Here is a 23,521-nt window from a genome sequence, read left to right on the forward strand (position 1 = left end):
TAATTATAAAAATTAAATCTTATTTACCAAAAACATCGACGAAATAAAATTTAATTTTTTTGAATTTTTATTACTCATAGCGAAGAATATTGAGTATTTTTATGAGAAAATATTAAAAATTTAATATGATTCTTATAACCAATGAAATTATGTTTTTTCTAATGAAATAATGTTTTCTAAAATATAAACCTTAATAAATAACTCTTTACTTCCTAAAATGTTCGATAATTTATCAGTTTATATACACTCTAGTTTATGAGGTGTACCGTAGAAGTTTGCTAAAATAAGCTATTCAAAGTTGAAAAGTTGGAAAGAAGGTTTATCTTTATCACAGAAGTGGAAAAAGTCGTTGATTTTATAATCATCATCTTGGATCCTAACCCGAACCAGACAGACAGATATTTCGATAACATACAAAAAGTAAGGAACAGAAATACACGCATGACGTATGGAACCATTTTTAATGCGTTGACTATTAGTAGTAACCACCTTGCTCTCGCCAACGAAAGCATACCTTTTGGATCTGCAACATGGATTGCTTACGCTGGAATATGCTGTTTTCTTGTTCTCTTTGCCGGAGTCATGTCCGGTCTCACACTTGGTCTCATGTCTCTCAGTCTTGTAGACCTCGAAATTCTTGAACGTAGTGGTTCTCCTTCTCAGAAAAAACAAGCTGGTAGTTACTTCATCCTCTTCCTCTTAACCCAATAGTTTCTTTAATTATTTAGTTAATATTCTATGAAACACGGTCACTTCTCGGATCAGGCGTGTCTCGGTGTCGGACATGTGTCATGTCCGACATGATACGTTACACTGAATTATATGAATTATGTGATTTTTTCAAATTATTAGTTTCTTTTATTATTTAGTTAATATTCACGGAGGCCTCGGGTTCCAGTACCAACACTTGTATCTACACTGAATTATAATCCAATACAATTACAAGTGTCGGTGTCGAACATGACACGACACCGGGACATGCTGAATTATGTGATTTTTTCAAATTATTAGTTTCTTTAATTATTAGTTAATATTCATGGACAGTCCTCGGATTAGGCGTGTCCCGGTGTCGTGTCCGACACCGACACTTGTAATTACACTGAATTATAATTAATTACACTGAATTATGTGATATTTTCAAATTATTTGTTGTGTCGGCGTGTCGTGCTTCATAAACTTCATCTTATGCAGCGATCATTCTTCCAGTGGTTAAAAAACAACACCAGCTTCTTGTTACTTTGCTTCTCTGTAATGCTGTTTCTATGGAGGTAATTCAATTTAAATATAATTATATTGACTTGTTTGAGTAGTTTATCTATTGACATTAACACTTGTGAGATCATTTGTTTGTTTGAAAGCTTTTTTCAACTTGTTTCTATAATCTTTCCATGATGGTTTATAGAAAAAATAGTTTGACTTTATTTTATGTTTTGTTATAGAGATAGCTTATACATATTGATAAGAGCTTATTCTCTAAATATTTAGGGTCTGTTTGGATTAGCTTATTTTAGAGCTTATATAAAATAGCTTATGCAAGTACTTTATGAAAAAACTATTTATGAAGATACGATTTTCGTTAATGAGAGCTTATAAATTAAAATAAAAGCTTATTTATTTACATAAGCTATTTTTCATAAGCCCAAACTAAACGGGGCCTTAATGGTAAGTGTTTGTGCTATAAGCTCAAACAATTTTTGAGATTTAAAAACTACTCTCTCCGGTTCTAATTACAAAATCATTTACAAAAAATTGTATCAGACCCTCTACAAATTTTTAGATTCATTTATTACTCTTTTTTCAAATATACTCCGTATTAATACTATCAATTGACTTGAAATATGAAAAAATAACATTGAATTCATTTATATACAACGGGTAATTTAGTATTAATCGCACATTTTTCTGATAAATTTATTTCTCCAACAACTTTTCTTAATACCTGTAATTTTTGTTAAATGTTCTGATAAAAAGGGACGGTGGGAGTTCTTCATTTTGATTTTGTTTACACTTTACAGTTTACACTGATTCCCTAAACCTGCCTAACTCTTTGACAGCCATTGGCTTTCAAATGTCCAATATGCAGGCTCTTCCTCTATACCTAGATAAACTCTTCAATCAAGTTCTTGCTATCATTCTCTCTGTTACTTTCGTTCTTTTTTTCGGTGAGGTATGTCATTTTTTTGCTATTTGTTGTTCACTGGTTTAATCTCAACTTTTCTACCTAAGCAATTTTACGAAGTTCCTTTTCCAACTAATAATATTAACTTGTCTCTCTAATTGCAGGTTATTCCACAAGCAATATGTAGTAGATATGGTCTTGCTGTAGGTGCCAACTTTTCATGGCTTGTGCGTATTTTAATGATTATATGTTACCCTCTTTCTTATCCGGTTGGAAAGGTATATTCTACTATATACTACAGATGTTGTTCCATGGTTTCAAGATCTGGTTATTCTCATATATAGACGATGTCATCACCGAAAACTACCTATCCAACGAATATTTGTTTCAGGTTCTGGATTGCGTACTGGGGAACGACGAGGCTTTATTTAGGCGTGCTCAGTTAAAAGCTCTTGTTTCCATTCATGGCATGGAGGTATAAATGAATATTCTTTTTAGTGAACAAAATAAGTCTTGTCGACTTTGGTGAAGCTTCTCAACTATTTGATTTTTTGTGTTAGATTCATAATCATTTAACCTGCTTGTTTTTTAGGCTGGGAAAGGGGGCGAACTTACACATGATGAGACAACAATTATCAGTGGAGCACTTGATTTGACCGAAAAGGTAAGTGCTGCAATTCACCTTTCACAATCAATTGTGAACCTAATTTTTGTGTTTTCTTAATGTCAATATGATACAAATTTTCAATATATGATATTCAATGCAGCAGAATATGAAGTTTCTTACCTGTCTTGAGTTTTAACTAGTGTCTTCTATTTGGGCACGCTGGGAAGCATCAATGATGTTGGAAATGGAATAGGGAACTGGTGTTTATTAAATATTTATCAATGTGCCATGCGGTGTTATTCCAAAACTCACCGTTCACTTCCAGTGATCATGTGTTCCGTTAGTCATACATTCTCGTGCATACTTGGGTTCTCTCTATGTTTTGGTTCATTATTAACTATATCATGCTGTAAACCATATGTTTGTATAAAGAGCATATTTAAATTTAATGCATTATTTTTCCATCTAGTAATTTCGATGTTTTGTGTTTTTGAACAGACTGCTGAGGAGGCTATGACTCCTATTGAATCAACATTTTCTTTAGATGTTAATTCAAAGTTGGACTGGTAAGCTTTCTTAGTTTCTTTGTTGTTATTCTTCAGTATGTTAGGCTTCCAACAAATGACTGAATTGGTTCTGAATCTGCTCGTCCATGATAGAATTTGTGCGGCATACCTTTGTGAACAGCTCCGTTCCATCGCAAGTATGCTCGCCACTCAATCAGCTCGATCATGGTAGAATTTGTGCGGCATACCTTTGTGAACAACACCGTTCCTTCTCAGATATGCCCGCCACATAGTCGTAGCTACCATGGCAGAACTTGTGAGGCATACCTTTGTGAACTGCCCCGTTCTATCACAGGTATGCCCGCTACATGATCATTGCGACCATGGTAGAACTTGTGAGGCATTCCCTTGTGAACAGCACCGTTCCACCATATGAATACCCACTAGATGATCGTTTCAACCATGGTAGAACTTGTGAGGCATTCCCTTGTCAACTGTACCGTCTCACTGCGAACATGCTCAATCTATCACAGGCACTCACCACTGGTACGAACATGTTCCTCACACGTCTAAAAAATTCAAACATCCGGGGATTATCCCTTCTAAGTGCTCACATGAGCAGTTGCCTTGCCCCTACAAAGTCATCACTCTTTACCAAGAGCAATGACTTGGGGGGCTACTGTTCTGGACCGAGCAAATCATTTAGACCCGATACAAAACAAGATTTTTATATGTTCTGAAAATGACTTTTCTATTTGTCCAAGATTTCATTTTCTTCCTCTTTATGACTTATTGTTATGTTGACAATTTCTTTTTAGCAACACCAATTACTAGACCATTGGAAAATATTTATTGTTGTTTCCCTCAAACTAGTAGGATCCACCCCTACATGTAAGATATATGCAAAACATATGCGTGGAGTAGAATCGTGTTTTTCCTCTACTATTTTATTTTCCTGAAAACTTTTATCCTGCCTATCTCAAATCAGGGAGGCATTGGGAAAGATTCTTGCCCGCGGGCACAGCCGAGTTCCTGTCTATTCTGGAAATCCCAGGAATATTATTGGGCTTTTAATTGTGTGTATTTTTCTACATTTTGACTTTATTTATATTATCTAATTTCTTTTATGTTCTTTTTTCGTCACATGTTTGTTTTTTCTTTTTATAAATAATTAGGTAAAAAATCTTCTTACTGTTAGACCTGAATCAGAGACCCCTGTCAGTGCAGTATCTATCCGGAGAATACCACGGTGTGTTTTTATAAATTTATTCTCGTCGCGGTCTTCCAAACAAACTGTGAAAAATTCCAATTTATTTTTAATGGTATATATTTGCAGGGTTCCATCTGATATGCCTCTATACGATATACTGAACGAGTTCCAAAAGGGAAATAGTCATATGGCTGCTGTTGTGAAGACTACCGGAAAAGGCAAAGAAACTCCGCAACTAATTGATGAAGAGAAATTTGATGCAAAGAAAAATGTTGGTGGGGATTCACAGTTAACTACTCCATTGCTACAAGAACTGGATTCGAAATCAGAAAATGTTGTTGTTGACATTGTCAAGCCTTCAAAGCTTACTGGCAATAATAAGCAAACTAGTTTGCAGAGTAGTGATGGCACATTAAGCGGTCCTTCTTACGAAAATATTCATGGTGAAGTGATTGGTATTATCACTTTGGAAGATGTATTTGAAGAACTCTTGCAAGTAAATTTCTGTCATTTTAGATATGTGCATGCCCTTGGTTTTTAGTATTTCTTCCGCACAGAAAACTGAATGAAATTATCTCTTGGATGCAGGAAGAAATTGTGGATGAGACAGATGAATATGTTGACGTTCATAACAGGTAATAGAGACTAGATACTATACACAAGTGATATGGATGAAATTGCTGTAAATTTGAATTTTAATGTTGTATAATTTTATTTTGCAGAATACGTGTTGCAGCAGTTGCAGCTGCTTCCTCAATGGCACGAGCTCCATCAATCCGAAAGTCGACTGAAAAAAAGGGATCAGTAAGTGGTTTAATATTACACTATTTTAATATTTGTTTCTCTGCTATAGTTCCCAAATGAAATCAACTTTCCTATTGAGCTGAGAAAATGCTTTCTCTATGGAGTTCGGGTCTTAAACTTTTCGTGTTTCTCTGTTATATGGTATATTTCTCATGTAATTCTAAACATGAATTGAAGGGATTTATATCTTAGTCTAAGCTTATCTCTTCTTCCATTAAAAGCTTCAAGCTCAAATAATTTTTGAGATTTAAAAACTATATAGAAATTCAAACCCTGCCATGATAATTCCAGCCTTATATTCCAGAAAAACATTGCTTGTCCAAGTCATAATTCATTCAAAAATAAATTAGTTCAAGCATTATCTTTTAATTAGACAGTTGGTGAAGGATAAATAGTTGTGATCTATACCTCAATATCTTAAGAATTTACTCTTGGCCCGTCATAAGAATTATAGCCCAATACAATACCCCTCTGCCATAACGGACATAGCCCAACATCACATAGTCACGTCAGAGAAATGTGACAGCTTAAGTTGGGACGGTTGAATTGACCACGTGCCCGGCGTTGGTGAGATAAACATATTGGGAAAGAATCTCGGAGGAGGCTCTCTTGTCATGACCCATAAAGGAGAGGATTCTAGTGACCCAAATCCGAGATGGATTCGGAGGCCGTTATGCTTTTGACTAGGTCCCCGCAAGATAAACACGTGGTGCTGACTAAGTCTCAAGAGGGTAAGCGGGAAAGGACGGAATCACAGATAAAGGCCACATGCCACGATTCCTGGAAGGGCGGAATCTAGCACTAGCAGTCCTTATCCGAGATTAAGCATATAGCTGTTGTCCTTTTGTATCAGTTGTGACTATGATTAGCATGTAGTTTCATATTTCACCTCTCAAACCCTTAGTAATAATTTTCTGGATTTGCTTGAAAAGGCCGTTTTACTAAACTCTCCAACATGGATGCTAATTGTTTTTTGTTTGTTTTTAACCATCCAGGGAGGCCATAGTAAGGCAGTGCAAACTTCAAAGTTATCTTGAGAGGAAAATGGATTGAATTGAATTCTACAAGATAACAAGGAATTCCTTTAGTATATAAGGGTTGCTTTTTGTATTAGCTATCTGATGCTGGAAAACAAGGCATGGGGCCTATTTAAGTCGTTTGATCTTGTGTGTATTAATCTATAACTTTCTTTTTTGAAAGTGCTTAAATTCATTTTTCTTCTTGTAGAGTACCTATTTTTGTTATTACTACTTTACCCCTTATTATAGAAAACTAGCAACTTGTCAAGAGCTATATAATAACTGGGGCTATTATTATATAATTTTTGTGTGGAGGTCTAAAACCCCACGTATAATATAATATCACGAAAGATAGTTTCGAGTAGGGGTGAGTTTCGAGCAGGGGTGACAATGTGATCCACCAAATTCATATCTATCCAATCCATCTACTATAAAATCTATCCAATCTGATCATACCTGATCAGAAGGTGACTGCCAGTGCTGTTTTATACGATGGTTGTACGGTGGTGGAATGCGTCAATTTATAACTGGAACAGCGGGGGGTGTACCTGCAGACACTCCGACGCTCAAGTCAGTAAGAGATCAGAACGAGGGTTTAGAGAGAGGATAGATTCTACCTTGGGACTGCAAAGAGTCCCCTTTATATAGAGGTGGGTGTTTGCAGAGTCGTTGTAAGGCACACGTGTGCCCAGCGGTTACGAATTCGTAGGAAGTGTAATTGTCGAGGAGAGATTCGTGTGAACGTGGAAGGAGACGTTACAATTCGTTTGAACTGGTCTATGTTGCTACGAACACCCCCCTCGTGGGGAAGGGGTATGTTACAAGTAATGTTGCCAAATGCGAAATTTTGGCTGTATTTATATTGGGCCTAAGGGTTTTAGACAGTCTAGGAGTCGTTGCTCTTGGTATAGAGTGATGACTTTGAATGAGCGAGGGAATTGCTTGTGGAGGCCTTTTATAAAGGTGTTATCATGTGCTTAGGTTAAGAAAATTGTTCGAGGAAAATGCTCGTTTTAATGGTAAAGCCTTCGGACATGCCTGCGATGGAGCAGTATAACTCGCAAGAGGATGCCTCACAAGTTCTACTACGATTTATCTGATTAAGTAGAGAGCATAAAGGTTCCTCAGAACTTATCATATCGGTGACTATGATGATATTAGGGTTAACTGTGTTGTTCACAAGGATGTGCCCGCTAGGATCCCGAATATGCTCGACGGACAGAGTGGAGCGAGTCTCGTAGTTCGTATAAGATATGTTCGTTGAACATGTGTCCGTCTGTCAAGTTGAGAAATCAGAAATATTCCCTCGTCAAAGAGTAGGTCGTTTGTCATTCAGTCGTTAATGCCCATGTCTCGAGGGTAAGACTAAGGGGACATGACTTTGGTTCTTGGCTGCCACGTGTAAAGGCTAGTAATGTACTCGAGTACCTAGTGCCTTGAGTGTGTCTTGATGCTTGCTCCCAAGGTATGATCATCGCCGTTGATTTAATCCTGACGTGTCCTTCAGAGTCTTCAAAATTCTTCAGAGTCTTCTAACTTCTTCTGAGTCTGATGACCTTCAAAGGCTAAACTTCTTCAGAGTTTTCTATCCTTAAGAGGCGAAAATTTTCAGAGTATGATCTAGAACTTTAGCTTCTCTTCAATTCCAAGTGCTATTGTATATGTTGTTTCAGTACCAAAACTTGATTTAATACATTAAATTTTAGTCTATGGTTCTGCACACTTGAGCATACATTAGCATTGATGACATGCTGCCATTACGTAATTTTTAGGACTTATTGTGACATTTTGATAGAGTTCTCATGCAATTTATACTGTTCTGGAGTGCAAAAAGCTTAAATATTGAAGTCTATTCGAAGGAAATCGCGCCACGCCAATTTCAAGCCGTGCTGCGATTTTTGAAGCAAAATTACATCCTCCCTGTTTGAGGGAAATCGCGGCATGCCTATATACATGGCGCGGCGCAATTTTGACGGGTCAGGCCCATGACTTCTATAAATACTGCACTCAATCTGAAGAACAAGGGTTACGTTTTTGGAGAGCAAAGTGCGATTTTGAGACATCGGAGACGGCTAGAAGGGCGATTTCTTCATCCTTTTACCAATTCATGTATGTTTTAATTATTTCATTGATTATGCTATTTGTAAACTCGATTATGAGTAGCTAAATCTCTTAGAGATTAGATCCGAGATGAATCTTTGTAACCCTAATTGACACATGTTGCTGTGAAACTCTATTTTGTTTATGAATTCAATTCTAGTTTATTCAATTCAATCGTTCTTTATGCTTTTTATATCTTGATCACATATAACTCTATTTCGTGAGAATGAATGACCACTGACCATGGCTTTCAACTTAGACCTAATTGAATTGTTCTAATAAACAGGGTTAGTCTAGGAATAGATAATCGTTTGTTAGTGATAATAGGTTAACATTCGGTAAAACCTTCAAGAATTATTAGACCACCTAAGGAATTAGGGGCTGTAGTTTAAGAAGAGGGTCCTAACTCAAGGGATTGATTAGGGCTATTTTGTTAATCATCGTAAATTAGAAAAGGATTCATAACAAATAGGTGCAGTAGACCAATTAGGGGAACTTAGAGGATTCGACGGATCTGATCTCATCTTTCTCTCATATTTTCTTAATCAAATCTAATTTCTTTTATTTGATTTCATAAAATCAAACCAAATCTTCTGCCTAGTGGCAAACTAAAAATAAACTTTACACATCCTAATTATATAACGAAATTGAATTATTGAAGTTAAAAACAGTCCTCGTGGGATCGATATTTTTACTACTTCGATAGTATTTGGTGCACTTGCCAAACGTCTATCAAGTTTTTGGCGCCGTTGCCGGGGACTGTTGATTTATTTCAACAAGGCAATTACGTTATAATTTAGGATTTCTGTCATTTATATTTTTGTATATATATATTAAAAAAAAAATATTATGCTCTTTGTTTCCTTCTCATCGTACTGTGCTACTGAAAAGTTTATCCAAGTTTTGCAGCTATGATAGACAGGGTACTCCTCTATGACACAGAAGAGATTGCTAAGTTGCAGTATGAAAAATATATGCTATCTTTTAAGATCAAAATTTTGGACAACAAAATCTCGAGTTGTGGTCATTATGAGGCGAATCAACCAGGTAGTGATAGTGAAGGGAAGAAAGAGGTGATCAACATCGATTACAATACTCAACTTCAGAATATTTTAGATGATTTCTTGGTGTCAAATCAAGTTTTATTTGAAAAGTATGATGTTCAGTGTGGTGATCTTGTTGAGAAAGCACATGAGTCTCAGAGGAAGCTGGTTCAGATATAGATTGAGTGTCACAAGGTTGTGGTGGAAGAAAATCCAAAAGTGAGGAGTGCTGACATTTTCCCGAAGTCTGAACAAACAGGGGTTAAGGAAATCACTCGTGTGCAGATGGTTGCTTGTCCTTCTCTAAGGTGGGAGAGCTTAAATTCCAAAGGTTTAACTGAGAGTGCATGGGAGCATCTACTTCTTTGTTACAAATTCATGGAATTCCTACCAAACAAGAGGAAGAAGAAGGATGATGTGTTCTTTCTGACATATTTGTCACCCTAACAATGGTTGAAGCGTCAAGCTCAATGACGTAAAAGAAAGCGCTTGGTGGGAGGCAACCCACTGGATTTAATTTCAGGTAGTATTTATTTTTATTGTTTTCAAAAAAAAAAAAAAAATATATATATATATATATATATATATATATATATATATATATATATATATATTTTCAACAACGAAACACAAAACAGGCAGGAATTTTTCTTTCAAAGTTTTAGTGTGCAAGCCCTGTCAAGAAGATTGTGATACAATACTGATGTTGTGTCACAATCTCCTCTTCAAAAACTCTTGTTTCTTAAAAGTGGAAGTCCAGGAAAAAATTGCAAACTTTAAAATTTTTTATTATGTCTTCAAAGTCGCGTTACGATTGTCAAATCATAATACGATTTTGAAGTAAAACTGCCTGGACTTGACCGCTTAAATTGTATTACGATTGGGGGATCGTGGTACGATTTCAGAAAATTTTTGCACCCCTTTCTGCCTCAGCCAAATTGCGTCACGGTGGTGACAATCGTGATACGATCCTTGTGATAATTTGAAAAAGGTAACCGTTACAAACTGCCATCGCACCACGATTTCCCAATCGTAACGCGATTTTGCCAGAGCCTATTAAAGAACCAGCAGTTTCAGCATAAACCTCTTTCCATTTTCCTAGTTAGTCTGCCCAATTTTATCTAGGAACCCTAACCCACAAAAATCAACCCTTTTTCATCAATTTTTCATCTCCTTAGCATATCCCAACACCAATTCATCCAACATTCTTCATCTTCATCCATTTCAATTAACCAAAACAACCTACCCTTTTTCACACACTCTCAAAACTTTCACACAAATGGCACCCAAACCACAAAATGTTTCAAAACCACAAACTAGACAACAAACCAAGCCTAAGACAACTACCACCCAACCTTCATCTAGCCAAAACAAACGCAAAAGAAACGTTGTCCCACCATCAAATGTTAACCGGTTTATTTTTGATGACGCAAGAGAATGGTTCGATTATTGCAAGAGTTTGAGGGTGATTTGCATACTCCTACTGTTCAGCCTATCACCGACAAGACCATGGATGTCTTTATGAAGAAGTATGAGGAGTTTATGAGGAAGAAAGGTGGTGCACCTGAAGCACCCCCACAGCAGCGGCCACCTCAAATGGAGAGAGGAGAAGGTAGTCAACATGGTTCTTATCCGCCGGTTCATCCTATGGTTCTGGAATACATGTTTACTTCTGCTATTTGGATGAATGAGACCTCTGATCTTATGTGGGTAAACCGTCCTAGGTTTTCCACTGAGTTTGCTGCAGAGGCACAGATGCATAGGAGGCCGATCACTGGCTCTTTCGAGAGATTTGACAAATCCCGCCAGCCTTCTTTGATGGGTTACCTGAAACTGGTGGTGATGAGGATGTGGACATGGGACTGGACCACTGAGGGTTCAGCTTTGCTTGTTTTAGTGTTTTCGTTGTACTTTTCTTTTTAGTACTTTGTTTCTGTTTCGTACTGTTTTTATATTCTTGTATTGTCAAAGTTCGTTGAACTTGTTATTCCCCGTATTGTGATGAATCTGCACTTGTTTATTATTGACGAATTTGTTTGTTAGTTGACTCTTTACAGTTTAGTAACAGTTGTTTGATGAAACGGTATTCCAAAAGTTCTAAAGGAGGGGTGACTTGATTCAAAGGCGAAGTGTACGGCGTTGCTAGGTAGTCACATACTCCCAGAAATCTCAGCCATAAGGTTCATTGCCAAATTTTGTTTTTCAATTTACTTATATTTAGATTAGTTTTCCATGCAACTACATTTCTAGAACTTGCATTGTTTCTCTATTATTGATTGGTCTTTGTTAATTACACACTGAGGCAAAAGTGTTTGGTCCTGTGAGCCTTTTTGAAGCCTACCCTGTTTTAATTTGTTGAATTTATCCTTTCTTAACCAATTGTGAGCCGGTAGGATTAGAACTTTTTGTTCGGTGACAAACTACATTACAAGCCTAGAGACTTTTAGGACTTGTCCCTTAATGTATTTTCTGAGTTAAGGCATTGTAGAATGTTGCTAAAGATTAAGTTTGGGGTTGCTATTGGAATTTGCAACCAACTAAGTTTGGGGTGGCGGTACTAGAGAATAAGAGAACAAAGAATGAACTTTATCATGAAAAATACACACAAAAAAATGGTGTATGAAAAAAAAATGAAAATGAATGCTGAAAAAGGGACAAAACATTGAAAATCCGAGTAACTTCAAACTCGATTGTCCCTAAATGTTAAAAATATTCTCTAGTACCTTTGCATTGATTGTATTTCCACAAGGTGAATCTTTGAAGGATTGAATTTTGTGCTTTAACTTCCGTAGGAATGCCTAACTCAAATTTTGTGTAGCCTACTTATCCAAATATATCCCACCTTTCACCTAAGTCCCGTTATAACCCTAAAGACCTCAAAAGTGTGTAATGATATTGACTTTGATTGATGTTTAGAAACTTTTCAAGCGTATGGTAATATGTAGACCTGCATGTCGACTGGTAGAACCCTGTTTCAATTTGATGCGAGGAGTTGTGAATTGGTGGATGCGAACAAGTCAAACTAGCTCATCTTTAGCTAGAAGGAGAATGAACTTTTGGGTACTATCGTTTTGTCAGGTAACTGTTATTTTACTGTCGTTTGTCACTGTTGCAAGCAAATTCCTTGAGGACAAGGAATGGTTTAAGTTTGGGGTTGTGATGACATGCTGCCATTACGTAATTTTTAGGACTTATTGTGACATTTTGATAGAGTTCTCATGCAATTTATACTGTTCTGGAGTGCAAAAAGCTTAAATATTGAAGTCTGTTCGAAGGAAATCGCGCCACGCCAATTTCAAGCCGTGCTGCGATTTTTGAAGCAAAATTACATCCTCCCTGTTTGAGGGAAATCGCGGCACGCCTATATACATGGCGCGGCGCGATTTTGACGGGTCAGGCCCATGACTTCTATAAATACTGCACTCAATCTGAAGAACAAGGGTTACGATTTTGGAGAGCAAAGTGCGATTTTGAGACATCGGAGACGGCTAGAAGGGCGTTTTCTTCATCCTTTTACCAATTCATGTATGTTTTAATTATTTCATTGATTATGCTATTTGTAAACTCGATTATGAGTAGCTAAATCTCTTAGAGATTAGATCCGAGATGAATCTTTGTAACCCTAATTGACACATGTTGCTGTGAAACTCTATTTTGTTTATGAATTCAATTCTAGTTTATTCAATTCAATCGTTCTTTATGCTTTTTATATCTTGATCACATATAACTTGATTTCGTGAGAATGAATGACCACTGACCATGGCTTTCAACTTAGACCTAATTGAATTGTTCTAATAAACAGGGTTAGTCTAGGAATAGATAATCGTTTGTTAGTGATAATAGGTTAACGTTCGGTAAAACCTTCAAGAATTATTAGACCACCTAAGGAATTAGGGGCTGTAGTTTAAGAAGGGGGTCCTAACTCAAGGGATTGATTAGGGCTATTTTGTTAATCATCGTAAATTAGAAAAGGATTCATAACAAATAGGTGCAGTAGACCAATTAGGGGAACTTAGAGGATTCGACGGATCTGATCTCATCTTTCTCTCATATTTTCTTAATCAAATCTAATTTCTTTTATTTGATTTCATAAAATCAAACCAAATCTTCTGCCTAGTGGCAAACTAAAAATAAACTTTACACATCCTAATTATATAACGAAATTGAATTATTGAAGTTAAAAACAGTCCTCGTGGGATCGATATTTTTACTACTTCGATAGTATTTGGTGCACTTGTCAAACGTCTATCAAGCATATTAAATTGTTCTTTTAATACCTTGTTATCATTAACTTAAGAGGTATTGTATAAAACCCATTTTGTTTCAACATACAATGCCTTTGCCGCTTGAATTTGAAATTTCTGAAAGAAGAAATTTAAACGCTTTAATGATTTTTGCAATCAACTATAGGGAGCTAAGGTGCTTGTATGGTTGTAATATATGAAGCAGCATCCTAGAAGCAAAGGTGTCGGCCTTGTCATGCGTGCAACTAAGGTGTCCAAGTACTCCCTCTGGTCACAAAATATTTTTTTCTCAGGTTCATTGAATAACTGATGTATTTGACCTATATAAAGACCATATACATCATTTATTCAACGAACTTGAAAAAAATGATCTTCTCTTATATTCGAGATCGGAAGGAGTATGAGATTATTTTGACTCATTCTGATTGAGGGCCCAATGGTTCGAAGTTTGCTTCTTTGTTGACTTATTCTTATAAAATTACTACATGCACCCCAATCCACTCTGCATCGCACCAAATTGACTTATTCTTTAAGAAATCTTGATGTATGCTTTTTGCAGTAGACTTCCTATTTTTAGTCCCCAGTAAACGTTTTTTTTAACCATCCTCATTTATATCTCTCTTCTGTGGCACTCCTTCACAACCATCATCATTTATAGGCTCTTCTAATTTCATGCCATTTGAACCAAATCCCACCTCACAATCTTTCACATCTCATTTTTAGGCTCTCTTTCCTATAAATCCAAAATCAAAATATCATTTTCATTAAATGCATTTAATTCTTTGTTTTGTTCCTCACATGCAATCTCTTCATCTTTCTCCATGAAAATTGCATTGTGATCTTCCTTATCTGAATTATTATTAGAATTTGCATCTTCACACTTTTCTTTTTTGGCAACAACCATTTGCATAGGACACAACAAAATTATTTTCTTCCCTCCAAGTACACCGAATTTCAAAAATAATATTATCATTACAAATTCAAGTTGTTCTGTAATCTTCTGAGGCGGATAATAAATCCTTAAGCACGGTGACTATGTAACACATCACGTATTTCGTATTTGAATATTATTTTGCAGGTCTTCCTAATTGATGTTAGATATGCTCTATTTTAAATTTGCAATGAGATTTTATGACGAGATTGCAAGAGCCTGAAAAGATATTTATGATAGGTTAGCAATCTTAATTATTTTTTTAACATTTGATTGGAAAATTTGAAATGCTAAGTTTGTTGCAAGAGAATTGACGTTAGAACATGCTTCCGATGAGAATCTAACTCAAAATTTTGGGATTTGTGAAATGCTAGACTTAATCATCAATTTTTTTTTTCTTGAAGAAGAGATTTGATCATTAAATTTATCTGCTTTTGTGTATATCTATATGATTTATTAAACAAAAATGTATATCTGTAAGTTTTTTTTTTAAGAATGTATATCTATATGTTAAATATGTTAATTCAGTGATTATGGGTAGAGAAATGATATTTTGACAACCATTTTTTGACAACTTTTGGACAACTTTCTCTCTCATACTCACATGATGTTGTTATCCTCTCTCTTCCTTTTTCTCTCTCCATTGTTTTTGACCAATAAGAAGTGAGAAAAACAAGGTTGTCAACAAAGTTGTCATCAAATGGATGTCAAAATATCATTACTCTTATGGGTAATGGTCGTTTTTGCAATGACAATGTTACAATATGAAACTTTTATTTTAAGTTATTGTTCATATTATAATTTTTTATATTTCATATTTTATAATAAAACTTTGGTTTGATACTCATTAATTTGATCATATGAGACTTTATGTTACTGACTTACTATTTGAATCAAGCTGGAATATTTTGTAGCCATTATATATTGTGTTAAGGTTAATGCTGAATGTCCCGAGAGAAATTATCAAGAATTTATCCCGAGAGCAAAACTGCAATGTTTTGATTGGATAATGACAATTTCACTCCCATGATTTCCGCAGCCTCCCATGTATTCCGCCCAATAACAACTTCTTATTGGTCATTTTTTTTGTCCCGATCACTTCGTGAGTATGTGCGTCACAGTATATAGCACTGCTGTTGTGTTAAAATGTTAATTTGTTATGCTTCTTTCACTGAGAAATACACACTTGGTTTCATATATACTCATTTGATTAAATTTGTGTACCAGTGGTCTACGGACTATCTTGACCTTAAATTGGATTGTTGTTAATTCCCATGACAATTAGAATGTATCTAAAACAATAGTGGAATATCTTCCCGTAGAATATATTTGTGATCATTGTGTGGCAGTAGGATCAAAGCAAAAATCTGTAACATACAATCAGGAATGATTAGTTCATAAACAAGTAGATGTTGTTACAACTAGCATTTTCAAAATTATGGTTGAATTTTGAAAGTGCCAGTTGTACTAACATTTTGTTTGTTTTGATGAACTAATTCTTGTTGATTGTACTTTGCAGATTTCTGCCTTATTCCTAATGTCAAACAATGATCCCAAATATATTTTATTGAAAAATCTTTCACTATATTATTAGATGTATTATAATTGTCATGGAAATTATCAAGCTCTTGAAATTGGTTGATATCAAACAATATAGTGTGTGATTTTATGTTACTCATTGTAATAAGAGAGGATCTTTGTTTCTCATCTCTCCTATAATGTAATGGTAGCAGGGTGGTGGTTTTGGTGTTATATCTTATATGGGTTTTGGCCTTTAATTGTTTCAAACTTTGTTTCACTTGTTATAGGTACATGATTTCCAAGAGTGGCATCATGGACATGGTAAGCAAACTCTACTAGTATTCTTTCATATAATATTTTCAAAACACAAAAAACTCAGTACTCATTTACATACATGTATATTTTCACATATACCCTTTAACTTGTATATCAAGAAATCGATTTTACTTTGTACGTAAATTTCTACAACAGAACCCTTTTGGAGTTCAACAACAAATTTTTATCATCTTATGAGTGTCAAACCAATAGCAGTGACTGCAATAGTTGAAGGGAGGTCAAATTTCAAATGACTCCAGAATGTCAATGTGTATGATAGGTTCGGAGCTAGGCGAGCTTGTTCGCAAACAATCAAGTTTGCAGCTGACCCCAATTGTGACAGGTTCCCTGCTATAGTGCTGACCCAAGCCAATATGAGCCATGCCCTTTAGTCCAGCCAAATGGAAAGGGAGAAGAGTAATTTTCAAGAAATTAAGCCAAAATTCCCCCTTCAAATTAATTTATAAGATTTTGGATTAATAGGGAAATGAATATATTTAATTACATAATTACCCTTCCATTATTCTTGTATAATATGTCTCATATAACATTGTGCAGATTTACATAATGTCATTGCGTTAATGTTACCTTTGTGCATAACATCAACATAGGGGCAATAAATCAACATATTTATTCCACCTATACAGATTTAGTTTTTCCTTGATGATCTTAGCGTGCACTATTTTCCATCAATTAAAGGATGCAAATCACGAAGACAGAAACTACTGTATATATTTACAATGCCTTTGCCACTTGAGTTTGAAAATAGAAGAAATTTAAACCCTTCAATAATTTCTAGAATCAAGTATAGGGAGCTAAGGTACTTGTCTAGCTCTGATATTCGAAGCAGCATCCTACAAATAAAGGTGCACCTTATGTTTGGGTCGGCCCTGCGTGCAAGTAAAGTCATCCTCCCATGCTTGGTAAAAGAGTTACTAAGTATGAGATTATTTCGAATCTTTCTAACAGGGTCGTTTATTGAAGGACGCAAATAGCTTTACGGAGCTGGGTCTCCAAAATTTTGTGGCCCGAAATATTATATATATTCCTCTTTTGTCAATTGTTGCAAACATGTAGACATGGTGTAGTGGCAGGACTTGACGCAAGTAGCTTTGTGGTCATGGGTTGAACTCCTAGCATTTAAGGAATTCTCCAACAAACAACACACATGAGGATTTCTTAACTTCTAGGAGTTGAGTTCAGGACCTCAAGATTACTTATGGTAATTTCTACCACTGGGTCATGTCTACGGATTTTTTACAACGATCTCAACATTATTAGTAAATACTCCTTTTTCCACATTTATGATATGCAGAAAAATAAAACCAAAAATTGGGCCCAAATTTTTGGTGGCCTGGATCAGTGCAGCTATTTGCAACCCTTGCAATCTCTTCAACTTTCTCCATGAAAATTGCAATGTGATCTTGATCTTCCTTATCTGAATTATTATTAGAATTTGCATCTTTATACTTGTCTTTTTTGGTAACAACCATTTGCATCTTTACACACTTGAGTTTTTTAATTAATATTAGCATTACAAATTCAAGTTATTTTGTAATCTTCGAATATGATTTATATCGGGGACCTAATAAATCATGAGGAATTTGTTGTGCTTATGAGGTGGATAAATCCTTAAACAAGGTGACTATGTAACACCTCAGGTATTGTGTAATTGATGATTATTTTGCAGGTCTTCTGAATTGATGTTAGAGATGCTATATCGGTGGTTCATTCTGCATGTGACAATCGTACTAATCGATTAGTTTTTACTTCATCTCTATTTTATATTTGCTCTCATTAATAGTTAGTTATTTGATGCTTATAATTTTTTATGTTGTTTCTGAATATGAGATTCTATGACTAATTATACTACATTGAGATACCACATTGATATTATATTAGTCCAAAATGATATTTCTAATTTCAATGACAAAAAGTCTTCTACAGGTTAACAATCTTATTTTTTTTGACATTGATTGGAAAATTTTAAATGCTAAGTTCATTGTAAGAGAACTGATGTTAGAGCATGTTTTTGATGAGAATCTAACTCAAAATTTTGGGATTTGTGAAATGCTAGGAACAAGGCATAACTCTTCAAAATACAATACGAAAGGATTAGTTAATCAAAATAGAGAAAATGTTAATACGACTAGCATTTTCAAGATTATGGTTGAATTTTGAAAATGTCAGTTGTAGTAACATTTTCTTTGTTTTTTGATGAAATAATTCTTCATTATTGTACTTTGCTGATTTCTGCCTTATTCCTAATCCCAAACAATGATCACAAGAATAGATTCTATTAGAAGATCTTTCACTATAGTATTGGATGTATTGTAATTGTCATATGAATTTGACAGCTTGGATCACTTGCTTTGATTTTCTGTTGCTCATTTTTGTTATAGGTACTAGTTTTTCAAGACATGGATTCTGCTCTGAAATGGTTGACAGCAGAACTTGTTTCTCTTAACTTCTTCTACTAGGTCAAGAATCATTGTAGAATTGTTCACACGTGGATGAACAAAGTTTTTATTGTATGATCCAAATAGTAAAAAAAAAAAAAAATCATGCTTATTTACATGTTCATCCAATTTTATATAATTAGTTTTATGATTGTCTACTACATGACTTCCAGGACAGGCCCTGCGGGTGCAAATAGCTCAACAGAGCTGGGCCTCCCCCAGTTATGGGCCTCAAATTTTTTTTTAATACCCACTAGTACTACTACCCTCCAATTTTTTTTAATACCCCCATCCATTTTCTGTCCTCTTGTTTTAGCCTTTTAGGCCTATTAGAATTAGGTCCTCTTGCCTTTGGAGTTAGGTGGGGGTTCCTCATGTATACGGTAATCATTTTCACCTTTGATGACACCTTGTATTTATCTTTTAAAAAATATAAATAGAACATTGCTCTTTTAAAAAAAATACGTTTTGATTTTATCACTGGCCTGTTTTCATTCCCAGAGCCAAGCCTCCGAATTCTTAGGGACGGCCCTGATGACTTCTACTCAATGTTCATTTTAAGTGTTGACAGAGCGAATGTTTCTTGTTTCTACTCAAGTAAATTTTCTTGTACCAACTAAGTATGTTATATAAATAGTTTTTTTGTTGCTAAATATCAACTAAATAGTAATCAGAATCCATGCTTATGTACTTGTTCAGGAAATATTTTAGTTTCGTAGTTGCAGATTGAATAAACAATGAAATCTCAAGAGGTTACTTTTTCAAGCATTTCTTCTAACCAAATGCTTTTTGTTCAGGAAATTCCATGTCCTTGATTTTGATCATTGAATCAAAATAATCATCACAATCACTTATTTGACACAAATGCTCAAAACACAGATAATTCAATACTCATTTACAATATGTATATTTTCTCATATACCATTTAACTTGTATATCAAGAAATCGATTTTGCTTGTACGTAAATTTCTACAACAGAACCCTTTTGGAGTTAAACAACAAATTTTTATCATCTTATGAGTGTCAAACCAATAGCAGTAACTATAATAGTTGAAGGGAGACCAAATTTCAAATGACTCCAGAATGTCAATGTGTATGATAGGTTTGGAGCTCGACGAGCTTGTTCGCAAACTATCAAGTTTGCAGCTGATCCCAATAGTGACAGGTTCCCTGCTATAGTGCTGACCCAAGCCAATATGAGCCATGCCCTTTTCTCGTCTTCTTGGGAAATTGCAGCTGCTGAGGCTGCAACTCTTGCTCCAAGCAATAGTACTATAAAAATGTAAACACAAGATTGGTCAAAGATACATCAGATCGAAAAGATGGATATAACTATATTCTTTTAACTCTAAAATTTTCAAGGAAATGAAGAGGAAATATTTGGAGCGATGATTGTAATTTTGTATCAAACATAATTCTTGAGTTTCAAAATTTGAAATAGAACATTTGAAGTGAATGACAGAAATGACACGTAGTAACTTATGTTGTCCAAACCAACATTGAACCAGAAGTCGAAATGGACCAGAGGTCAAACCGGTGAGACTTCTGAATCATGGTTCAATTGGTTCAACCATAGTTGAAACATAGTTGAACCAAATAACAAATAAATATTAAAAAAAGAACCGAACGAACCAACCATTGTTAACTACGGTTCTGTTTGGTTCTAAAGGACTGTGAACCGACCTTGGTTCAACCAGCCGCCAGACTGGCCTATTTCACAACACTAACATAACATGGTGCAAACAATTTGATTTCACCTTTAAATTGGAGATTAATGATTCCTACGAAGAAAAAAAAAAGAATTTACAAAATCATGCTCCTACCACAAGTTGATGCATTCAATTACATAAAATCATATGACGTGTGGATCGTCTTCAGTTTCTAAATTGTAAGGGTAGGAGAGACAAGGACACAATACATAAAACAATCGAGTAACCACAGAGAACCTGATAATCATTCACTTACCGGTTGGTACATTTGATGCCAAATTTGATAGGACAAGTATAACAAGAGCAAGTATCGCTATTCCACTAGAACGATCAACTCGCGAATAAGGCTCCATCAACTCCCATAAAGCACTTGGAATTCCAGTTTTGTTGAATCCGTCTACTGTGATAAACATTCCACAAAAGAATATCAAAAGTGAATATGAAACCTGTAGAAACAAGAGAAAAATTCTAAGAGATATGTTCAATCTTCAACTAGCACAAAAATAATAGTAGCCGAGTGTTCATAGTTTTTTAGTACCTTCTCTAAACTTGGCCTAGCATCTTTGAAATCAAGAACAACCAAAGCTAATGCAGCCGAAATTGCAGTCCACGACATATTTAAACCAAGAAGCATTGCAATCAACATTCCTAATGTAATCATATAAACACAAGATTTCCACAGTCTACGCTTCCACTCAGCGCTTAAATAGTCCTTTCCTTCCGAAGTGATCAAAACATGTCCTTCTATTGTTCTATCTACTTCGACAACGGTTTTTGACGGACTAGTTTCCTCCTTTGTTTGAGATGCCAAATCATTATTAGTCCCTTCTTTTGATGCAGTTGAATTTCTAGCAGAATCTATTGTGCTACCAACATGAAACCTATCAATTTCGCTATCACTTGAAATCATTCGGTTTCGTAGATTATGAACTTGAGGAGAGTTTTGAATACTAGAAGATTCTACTATGTAACCATTCAACTCTTGAGAATTAAGTGATGATGAATAATGAGACATTGTAGCTGGAGAAAATTGATGAGAATTAACATCTTCTTCAGCTGCAACTTCCGCAATAGGATCCTCGATATCTTTATGAACAGATAACAATTTCCAATACATAGCTATAAGAATCAAAGCATTAACTACAACTCCTACAAGCATAGCTGGAACAATACCAAACAAAAACTCTCCGAATGAAATTTTGCTCTCGACAGCTATAACAAGATTTTGAGGGTTACCAATTGGCGTAGCCGAGGAGCCAATGTTAGCACTTGAAGCAAGTGCAAGCAAAAAAGGGTGAGGTGGTAAATTATGCTGTTTTGCAATTTTCAATATGAATTCAGTCAAAACAACACAAGAAGTATCATTTGTGAAAAGAGCACTTGATAAAGCCGAAATCAAACAGATTCGACAAAGTAAATCCTTTGCTCCTTTACTTTTCCAAGAAAGTAATTTTCCTATGTATTTGAACATATCTGCTCTTTCAAGATAAACACTAACAACCATTGTGCCGAAAAGAAGACCGAGAATTGGAAGATCGATTGCAGCGTACGCTTCTTCCGGAGTAATAACTCTGAATATTACCATAAGCATTGCACCTAAAAGGGATCCTGCTGTTCTACCAATTGGTAGAAATGGAACTGCTGGAAAAACTGCTAATATCCAGAAAATTGCAAAGGCTATTGAACCTAAAACAACTTTTGGAATTGGAGCTAATGCCATTATTTTGATTCAACAGCCAAATAAAAGATCAGAAACTTCACCTTTAGTCCATTAAGAATACCATGGAATTTTTTACTTTGGTAGAATGAAATTTCCTGAACAAGGAAAAGAAATTGGTTAGAAAAAAACCATGAAAAAAAATCTAAACTTTTGAGACTTCATTGCTTTGTCAGAATCACGGTGAGCTACCGTAATTTTAGTTAAAGCTACAATTTGAAGTTCCAACAAAAACACGATGTCACTGTGATTTTGTCAAACTCACTGTGATTTCAAACATGAACTTATTTATCTACTACTACTACGAGATTGAAATATTGTGAATTGTGAATCATTAACATCAACAAATACTAGTGATCAAGAAGATTGAGTAATTATGTTTATGATATGATTAGAGATTTTCTAAACTATCAGTAAGCATACATAGATATATTTAAGATGTAGTAGCTATGCTTATGATATGATTATAAATTTATAAGATAAAAAAAAACTTCAACCACTTGTTTTTTCAGAAAATTCAATCTCTATACTCTTCTAAGAGAATCAAACCCATAAATAGAAAATAGCTAGATCAAAATATAACACACTTATTTTCAGTTAAATCAATAATAATGTTTATTAAGAAAGAAAAAAATGCATGCAATCTTTTATTTCAATTTTATGATATGTAAATTTGCTTGTGGAAAATATTAGCAAAGATAATATCATCTTAACATTTTGTTTAAGGAAAATGGAAGAGTAATAAAACAAGCATAAAACGTGTACCACAAACCTTGAAAAGAAAAATCTATTTTTGGTTGAGTTGTCTAACTTGGAAGCTCATGTCTATTTCTTTCCTATACCACAAGTTTGTATTTTTGTCATCAGCGTGAAAAGAGATAAACTTTTTTTTTTCTCTTAAGGAATAAGATTGAGAAAATTGTAGCATATATCCATGTATCATTGAAGTTTAAAGACACCTCATAGTCACATGGTGTAACATGACACATTATATATGTAACTTGTGGATTATAATAATCAAAATAATAATCTTAAAAAAATAAATAATCAATAAAATTATAAACGGCAACTTCAGACTTTAATGACTAGAATCATGGGTAAAGACAAATATTTCCTATTTTTTTATAGGTAAATATTAATGGTTAATTTGCCACTAGGAGAAAGAAAAAAAATTTAAAGATACTAGAAGATTTTTTTTTTTTTGAGAACTAGGAGAA

General features: G+C 34.8%; 2 protein-coding genes across 4 annotated transcripts; one reads left to right on the top strand and one right to left on the bottom strand.

The window, feature by feature from the left end:
- Positions 1-359: 359 nt before the first annotated feature.
- Positions 360-6,539, top strand: LOC146914959 (DUF21 domain-containing protein At4g14240-like). Of its 2 annotated transcripts, XM_085717573.1 has the most exons (13): positions 360-676; positions 1,192-1,268; positions 2,084-2,167; positions 2,284-2,397; positions 2,511-2,594; positions 2,712-2,783; positions 3,225-3,292; positions 4,221-4,308; positions 4,408-4,481; positions 4,569-4,938; positions 5,031-5,077; positions 5,165-5,246; positions 6,242-6,539. In XM_085717573.1, the coding sequence occupies exons 1-13, from the start codon at positions 442-444 to the stop codon at positions 6,281-6,283; spliced, it is 1,437 nt and encodes a 478-aa protein (XP_085573699.1). In that variant the 5' UTR covers positions 360-441; the 3' UTR covers positions 6,284-6,539. The 2 variants fall into 2 exon arrangements, with proteins under 2 accessions (XP_085573699.1, XP_085573700.1); XM_085717574.1 differs by lacking the exons at positions 4,221-4,308; positions 4,408-4,481.
- A 13,163-nt stretch (positions 6,540-19,702) lies between these two features.
- On the bottom strand, positions 19,703-23,268 carry LOC146914960 (silicon efflux transporter LSI2-like). Of its 2 annotated transcripts, XM_085717575.1 has the most exons (4): positions 23,077-23,268; positions 21,126-22,402; positions 20,844-21,033; positions 19,703-20,150 (listed from the first exon to the last, which is right to left on the bottom strand). In XM_085717575.1, exons 2-4 carry the CDS (start codon positions 22,305-22,307, stop codon positions 19,888-19,890), a joined length of 1,635 nt encoding a protein of 544 aa, XP_085573701.1. In that variant the 5' UTR covers positions 22,308-22,402; positions 23,077-23,268; the 3' UTR covers positions 19,703-19,887. The 2 variants fall into 2 exon arrangements, with proteins under 2 accessions (XP_085573701.1, XP_085573702.1); XM_085717576.1 differs by lacking the exon at positions 23,077-23,268 and having other exon boundaries at positions 21,126-23,015.
- Positions 23,269-23,521: the final 253 nt, after the last annotated feature.

Source organism: Medicago sativa, chromosome 6 (genome assembly GCF_051527215.1).
Source record: "Medicago sativa cultivar Bolivia chromosome 6, Bolivia_mono, whole genome shotgun sequence".
In the NCBI taxonomy this organism is placed as follows: domain Eukaryota; kingdom Viridiplantae; phylum Streptophyta; class Magnoliopsida; order Fabales; family Fabaceae; genus Medicago; species Medicago sativa.

Excerpts from the sequence above, each read along its gene's own strand:
- LOC146914959 (XM_085717573.1), top strand. The coding sequence starts at position 442 with ATGACGTATGGAACCATTTTTAATGCGTTGACTATTAGTAGTAACCAC. Across the intron at positions 2,784-3,224 it reads CACTTGATTTGACCGAAAAG|ACTGCTGAGGAGGCTATGAC; the intron begins GTAAGTGCTGCA and ends GTTTTTGAACAG. Across the intron at positions 4,309-4,407 it reads ATATTATTGGGCTTTTAATT|GTAAAAAATCTTCTTACTGT; the intron begins GTGTGTATTTTT and ends ATAAATAATTAG.
- LOC146914960 (XM_085717575.1), bottom strand. The coding sequence starts at position 22,307 with ATGGCATTAGCTCCAATTCCAAAAGTTGTTTTAGGTTCAATAGCCTTT. Across the intron at positions 21,034-21,125 it reads CTAGGCCAAGTTTAGAGAAG|GTTTCATATTCACTTTTGAT; the intron begins GTACTAAAAAAC and ends TTGTTTCTACAG. Across the intron at positions 20,151-20,843 it reads GGCATCAAATGTACCAACCG|TACTATTGCTTGGAGCAAGA; the intron begins GTAAGTGAATGA and ends ACATTTTTATAG.